Genomic DNA, 7,942 nt, shown 5'->3' with positions numbered 1-7,942 from the left:
TATTCAAAATTATTAAAATAATAACTTTATTTAAATAAATAATATGATATAGGTTGACTTGTAAACTTATAGGGCCGACGTGTAAAAAAAATTTGTGACCTATTTTTTAAATAAGTTTTTTTAAAAATTTAAATCTACTCTATTTAATTATATTTAATAGACTTAGCCTAACCTAACATAAGTTAGGCCAAAGGTCCGGTCTAAGCCATTTACACCCCTATTTTTTTCAAGGAGACGAATTTGATTTATTCATTGATTATAGTTTGATTATGCATGTCTCTTCTTCTCTAGACATCTACGAGCTTAGACGGATAGGCTTATTATTGTGATATCCTTATTCGCGCACCAATATCAACACCCCACACGTCCCACATGTTGCTAGTTTTATACATTTATCCTTTCTCAATAGTAAGATTTTATCTCACCCGCTCGATGCTCGCAGCCACTTTAAGGACCTTTATAGGTTCTAAATCTTTGTCTTTCCGTCTGTCTTTTTCTTTCCATTTGAGAGTATATAAACCTTGTGCTTGCTTCTTGTATTGTTATTGAGAATTATAATAAAAATAAAGGGGTTTGATACTATGATTTAGATTCAAGACATATCACATCTTAATTGTTAATTGACGCCAAAGAGTACCATAAATCGGCCTTAATCTCGTTGACTAATTCATCTATAAAAGAAGCAAGTGTTACCAATTAGTTGGATCAAGGATCATTTAAACCTAACGGAGGGATTAAAATAGTGTAAGAATCTTTTAGTTTGGTAGAAAAGAAGGGATAATGAATTCCTGCTATGCACCAACAAAATTAAAAGGACAAGCAAGATGACTCCAACAAAAACCTTTAATCGGAATGATGTAGGGAAAAATTCTTGGTTATGCACCATCACCCACCCTGAAAATAGATATTATATATTAAAGTAATGATTCCGGTTATTAAATTAAGAATAATAGACAACACGTATGTACCTTTCTTTAAAATATTTGGCCACTCGATCGCTAGTCATGTTCTATGTAATTTTTGTGTTATGTATTTGTTCTTTTAAATGACATAATTTATGTCATTTCATTTTCACAAAGATGTGAGATTTATATTTTTTTTTTGTCCACTCTCTCTCCTTCATGATTTATCTCTTTCTCAACTCGAAGGAGACAACTTTTTTCTCCTACATAAATAAAAAGGTAGGTTCCTTGAGTTTCTTCTTGTTTTTTTTATGGATTTTATAATTCTCATGTTGAATGAAAATTGAAATCTTATGTTATAGTCTTATAGAGACAAAAAAAACATGTGGGGCCCATATGTTAGAAAAAAATTATATGTAGGACCCATGTCAGCACGGAAATCGAATGGTGTGTAGAAAAATTTTAATTTTCATGTTGAATAAGAATTATAAAACCCTTTTTTTATTTACAAATAGTGGGATCTACATATTTATCTATATGACATGAGATAACTTACCTTCTTTAATATGAGATTAATAACACTCTACTTTATATATATATGTATAGGTAAAATTATTTCTGCAGCCACTTTACGTACAGCAACGACAGGTGTATGGTTATGATTCCTCACATTTAATGCTTTTATCTTTTGTATTGTTATGATTCCCCGCATTTAATGTTTTCAAATATATAATATATATATATATGGCAAGTATTTGATTGCTGCACGTACAACAACTGCAGAAATGTAAACCCCACATATATATATATATACATATAGATGTTATATATATATATATATATATATATATATGTTATAAATATTATGTAACAAAATCATCTTTTAAAAGTGAGCCCAATAATATGTGGTTATTTATTATTATGGGGTTAGAAATTACCTCTATTACAAAATTTCAATTATTAAATGTAATATACAAAGAATAAAAAAAATTAAATAGTTGTACTTTTAGAAAAATATAATGATATTTGACTCATTACTCTTTATTAAAAATTGAAATACTTAAAGTATTATCTTTCACTAGTGTTCTTTTTATTATCTAATAAAAATAAATAGTTGTAAAATCATAATAAACACTTTCTTGATTTTTTAAGCGATAACTAAATTACTTTTTTTTCTTCTTTCAAAACAGCAGTTATGTTGAAATGGAAGACAAATTCTGAGAATCGATATAAAGTCTCTTTCCGGATCATCTTAAAGATATTCCCACACATGAGCTAGCTTGTTTTGACTCAATATGCTTAAAGTAGGTACAATATACTTAAAGTAGCTAGCTTTAATGTGTAGTATATTTGAGTCACGCAATACTATTAGTTGAGTTTATTGAGTATGTGATTAGTTGTATATCAGTCGTGAAACAAGTCAATGCAAAAAAACAAGGTAAGAGCCGATGAATTTAAAACTAAATCTTTGAATTTCTTGTTGGATATCTGGCTCCAAAAGTTTCTTCTAATACGCGCCATAATAATATAAACGAGTAGGGGTTTGATTTTCTCATGTTAAATGAGAATTCAATTCTCATGTTGTAGAGATAAAAAGTATGTGAAACCCAGGTGTAAGAAAAAATTATATGTAGGACCCATGTCAGTACGGAAATCGAATAGTATGTAGGAAAATTTGAATTCTCATGTTAAATGAGAATTATAAAATTCAAACGAGTATTGACATTTTTTACCCAATTTATAACCCAGTTTCGATTAAATTTATAGACGATCGATTAGACATAGTTACCTCCGTATTTAGATGGCATCCCCTCCCCCCGCGATTTTGTAATCATATCTTTCGTATATGTGTCTTCTAGCGAAATTGTTGTTACTAGAACTACTCACGTTATAGAGATATAAGTAAATGGGATAGGATATTGTGACATCCAAGTTATGTTACACCCATGTGACACCCAGTCAATCTCATCGTTAGATCGCTTATGTTGATCCAACGGTTATATTTATTTCCATCTTAGTATGGTCATGATTTCCCAAATTTAAATTGAAAGCATTAAATATGGGAAATCATAACCATACAAAGGTAGAAATAAATATAAAATATTAAATTTGAGAAATCATGACCATACAAAGATGGAAATAAATATAACCGTTGGATCAACATAAGCGATCTAACGGTGAGATTGACTGGGTGTCACATGGGTGTAACATAATTTGGGTGTCACAATATCCTATCCCTAAGTAAATATATTAAAATTTAAATATAATTTTGATCTACTATTAGATTTATGAATCATCTCATTTATATATATCATGCTTAGTTTATTTTTCACTATACGAGATTTTATCACTTATACTTAAATTAAAAACATATTTAACTATAATAATACTAATTATTTAAGAGGTTACATTTTTTGAATAAAGTGAAAGTATCGCTTTAATTTAGAAGATCCTTTTTTATTGGTAAAGTAGAAAGAAAAATTGTTATTAAAATCTAAATAGTGAATTAGAGGAATGGGATGGGGACCGATCAACCTACACTATGAATAGCAAAACCGGCAGCTGCGACGCACGCTGATTATTTTATTTGATGTTAAATATTTAGGAATAATAATTCGTAATAAATATTTAGAAATTTACTATATCCAACTAATAACTATTAAACATTTTATAAAGAAAGCATCTTAAATAGAACCAAAAATGGGACGTTTGTCGAGCAAAGAAAGTATCCACGCTGTTTCCCAACATGCAACAAGTTTCTTTGTGCGTCGTCGTGCCAATATCTTTGGTACTTCGTATGCATCAAAAGTTCGGTACATCTTTTAATCATATTATAATATGACACGTGTCTTATTTTATATTAAATTATTTTTTTTTTTAATTTTAAAATAAATTATTTATTATTAATTTGATAAAAACAAAACAAATAAACAACAAAGAAATTTCCGTCGTTTTGGCTTCTCCATATCTACAAAACACAGACCGCTTCCACTTTCTGTATCTGTGCACTTCCGACCCCACGCGCCACTTCCTGACACACCTTTTGTTTCGTAAGTTGCATCACTCGTCACTCTCCACTCTATATAGTGCCAATTTACGAATAAAATTTTAGTGTTATTGTTGTATCAAAGATTCAGTACATCTCACCAATAGAAATGTTACATGTCAGCTAAAGTTTTCTTTTCTCTGTCAAATTTTTTCTCTCTCACATGATGTGTAATGCTCTTATTGATAAGATAGACTGAATCTTGCTACAAGAATAATACTAAACATTTATTCCCAATTTGGACTCCCCAATGCATCCAGTGTCTCCCTTCTCACCCTCCATCTTTTGGAAACAGTCATATAAATGCAAAATATTACAAACCCAAAACACATACACATATTTTAATGCGTATCATCACAATAGTATTTGTAGTTGGGAAGTTGCGTTTACCAAAGCTGCATAATGAATGTATTTACCTCAGTAAAATTTTCACCAAAAAAGAGTACAGCTTTTGCTTTCTTTCTTTTTTTTCTTCCACCCCTCTCCTTCAAATAACAGTTATTGAAAACGGGTTGGTTGATACTAAATAGTAAATACAAGTTGTCAATAAGGGGGGTGAATAAAAAGGACCACAGAGTACTGACAAAGTTAAGAAACAAATATTTGTAGCTGATGTGTATGAGTTGAGCGGCTGCGAGCTCTGATACTCCGATACTGTTTTTTTTACTTAAAGCGGTCAATATTTTAGAACACGTGATTAATTTTTGGACATATTTTTTTTTGATATGCAGTCAATTTTTTTTGATACGTGATAACGCTTTGATATATTTTTTTTTTCTTAGTCTTAATTTTTTTATTAACTAAAAATAAAAAAAATTATTTTTAAATTAATTTTTTTTTATTATGAAATTTGACATGAAAAATTAACAAGGTACGAATTTTTTTTATTTTAGATTTATGTTATAAAATTCGAATATTTGATTGGTTATATGATTTATTATAAACTGTTATATGTATTAAATATAAATTATATTATTTAATATCAAAACATGTTCCAACATATTAAAATATGTCATTTTTTAAAATTAACGTGTCGGCATGTCAGTGTCCGTGTATTATAGACTGCCCGTCGTTCTAACAAAATCAAATGTAAAAAAGAAATTAAAAAAAATGGCATGCATAAATGTATTTGTATATCATCTATTTTCACCATTGCCTCCCCATCTATCTGCTGAGAAGAAAAAACCTTGAGAAAGAGAATCAAATCATTTCCTTAACCCTCACGCCTCAATTACACCCATCTCCCCCACCCAATATCCTCTCACTGCTCAAAAAATCTTTTTTTTCTTTTTTCTTCTCTTCTCTCTCTCCCTTCTTTTCATGCATTTAAACTCTTTAGTTGACGAATTTCCCGCTTCACTTCACTTCACGCCATCATCTTTCCTAACTCTTTATATTCCCAAGCATACTAGGTTGTAAAGTAAAAAAAGGAAGAAAAAAAAACAGAGGTTTCTCTTTACCTTGTTTGCTTTTTTGGGGTGGATTTTTTCTTACATGGGTTCTTGCAAAGAACAAGAAAAAGAGCAAGCAAAGTGTGTGTGGGTTCATGGACCTATCATTGTAGGAGCTGGACCCTCAGGTATAGCCGTAGCTGCTTGTCTCTCTCAACATGGAGTACCAAGTGTGATTCTTGAGAGGAGTGACTGCATAGCTTCTCTGTGGCAAAACAGAACTTATGACCGTCTCAAACTACACCTTCCAAAAGAGTTTTGCGAGCTTCCATTAATGGGTTTCCCTCAAGGTTTCCCAAAGTACCCCACTAAGTACCAGTTCATCTCATACATGGAGTCCTATGCATCACACTTCTCCATTCAACCCAAGTTCAACCAAACTGTTCACAGTGCTGAGTTCGATCCAAGTTCTGAAATTTGGGTGGTTCGAACTCAAGATTTTGAGTACATTTCCCCGTGGCTTGTAGTTGCCACAGGTGAAAATGCTGAGCCTGTTATTCCTAGAATTCCAGGGATGGATTTGTTTCATGGTCCCATTTCTCACACCATTGTCTATAAGTCTGGTTCTGACTACAAAAACCAAAAGGTTTTGGTGATTGGTTGTGGCAATTCCGGAATGGAAGCAAGTTTGGACCTTTGTAGGCACAATGCTGTCCCTCACATGGTTGCGAGAAATACAGTAAGTTCTGTTTTTTTTCCTTCCTCTTTCCTTCAATATTAAGCTCTTGGCAAATGCTAGTCTTTGTTATTGTTATTAATTAATCATGACATGCACATAATTTTTTCAGTACTGAAATTGACATCATATATGTTTTTTCTTTTTTACCCATTTGGGAAACTAATCATCAAACTTGGAAGTGTCCTTTTTCTTTTTCTTTTTTCTTTTTTGCTGACTTTGGTGCAAATTAAATGATGCAAGGTACATGTTCTTCCTAGGGATATATTTGGCTTCTCAACATTTGGAATAGCTATGGCACTCAATAAATGGTTTCCACTAAAATTAGTAGACAAGTTACTCTTGCTCGTTGCTAACTTTATTTTGGGCAACACCAATCACTATGGCATCAAGAGGCCCAAAACTGGTCCAATCGAGCTCAAACTTGCAACTGGAAAAACCCCTGTCCTTGATGTTGGTCAACTAGCACAAATAAAATCCGGTAACATTAAGGTATAATATAGTTAAAGGACCCCATTTTCTTGATTCAGGTGTATTTTACTTGCAAAAGCTAGGAGCACTTCAAAATTTTGGCATGTCTTGAGGCTAAGATTGGATAGGGTTTTGCAGGTGATGGGAGGGGTGAAGGAGATAACAAGGAATGGTGCAAAATTTATGGATGGAAAAAAAGAGGAATTTGATGCTATAATATTGGCAACAGGATACAAGAGCAACGTGCCTTCTTGGCTCAAGGTTAAAAGTTGACCTGTTCTGTTGCGTTTTTTGCTCTATCTTATTATGAAGCACTTATGATCTATCACTATCTATGCTGGGGACACATGCAGGGAGTAGAAACCTACAAATGTCTTCTTTTCCTCATGCAAAAGATAAAGAATAAAATCTGTTTGGGGTCTGTGCTGGGTTCTATTAACTTTTTTTTTTTTTTTTAAATAATGTATTTGTGTGCATCATTTTCCTCGTATTAATATATTATGAGAAAACATTTTCTCCTTTTAAAGGATAAATTTTTTTTCCTACTAAAGACACATAGTATAAGTGGGGCCTATAAAATAGTGGAAAGAAAAAAATTCTAAGTGGGATCCACTTGTGCTACGAGTCTAGGAGAAAATTTTCTCTTTTAAAAGTAGAAAATATTTTTTCCGTATATTATTTAACAAGATTTAAAACTCTGCATTCACTGTGACGTTTCTGATGTGTATCGATCCTGAAATATCTCGTTTTCAACTTGTAAAAGTCACACCTAAAAGGCTAAAAAGTATTGTTTCTGCTCTTTTTCTTGCTTAAGAGAGAAGCAGTGGTGCTGTGTTGATAACCTGATGAGTAAACTGTGCCACCCTTTGGTCAATTCATTCTGCTTCAAAATTTATTATTTTATGTAATTCAATTTACTTTTCTTTTTCCTGTGGGTAAGGTTAGGAAGCTATCATATCATTCTCTGAAAAAAATCTTGTCTCTGACTATGCATGCCGTCATTAAAATCCAAAGTACGCATCATGTTTAATATTCTTTTATAAGATTACAACTTCCTGTGTAAATTCTCTTTATTATAGTATGTTATGGCTTATATCGCCTTGTCAATTGAAATTTGAATAAATACTTAAATTTGTTTTCAAGTTAGTTAATTTAAATTATTCTTTCCTTATTTCAGAGCTGTGAATTTTTCACCGATGATGGAATGCCCAAAACGCCCTTTCCTGATGGATGGAAAGGAGAGCATGGATTGTATACAGTGGGATTCACAAGAAGAGGTCTTCATGGAACGTCCTCTGATGCTATCAAAATTGCTAAAGACATAGCTGAACAGTGGATAACTGTTAAGGACAAGAGTTACTGTGATTCACAGATCATCCTACTCAAGAATTCTTAG

At 31.8% G+C, this 7,942-nt stretch overlaps 1 protein-coding gene across 1 annotated transcript; it reads left to right on the top strand.

The window, feature by feature from the left end:
- Positions 1-5,442: 5,442 nt before the first annotated feature.
- LOC133314789 (probable indole-3-pyruvate monooxygenase YUCCA4) lies at positions 5,443-7,942 on the top strand. Its single transcript, XM_061516345.1, has 4 exons — positions 5,443-6,078; positions 6,319-6,567; positions 6,685-6,807; positions 7,724-7,942. The coding sequence occupies exons 1-4, from the start codon at positions 5,443-5,445 to the stop codon at positions 7,940-7,942; spliced, it is 1,227 nt and encodes a 408-aa protein (XP_061372329.1).

Source organism: Gastrolobium bilobum, unplaced genomic scaffold (genome assembly GCF_033153095.1).
Source record: "Gastrolobium bilobum isolate Gb01-03AN ecotype WA unplaced genomic scaffold, APGP_CSIRO_Gbil_v1 utg18562, whole genome shotgun sequence".
In the NCBI taxonomy this organism is placed as follows: domain Eukaryota; kingdom Viridiplantae; phylum Streptophyta; class Magnoliopsida; order Fabales; family Fabaceae; genus Gastrolobium; species Gastrolobium bilobum.
The sequence above is the reverse complement of the archived record's forward strand: the minus strand, read 5'-3'. Positions and strand labels throughout refer to the sequence as shown.

Bases quoted from the DNA above. Each gene is read 5' to 3' on its own strand.
- LOC133314789 (XM_061516345.1), top strand. From the start codon at position 5,443: ATGGGTTCTTGCAAAGAACAAGAAAAAGAGCAAGCAAAGTGTGTGTGG. The intron at 6,079-6,318 runs GTAAGTTCTGTT...AAATGATGCAAG, and splicing joins ACATGGTTGCGAGAAATACA to GTACATGTTCTTCCTAGGGA. The intron at 6,808-7,723 runs GTTAAAAGTTGA...TCCTTATTTCAG, and splicing joins ACGTGCCTTCTTGGCTCAAG to AGCTGTGAATTTTTCACCGA.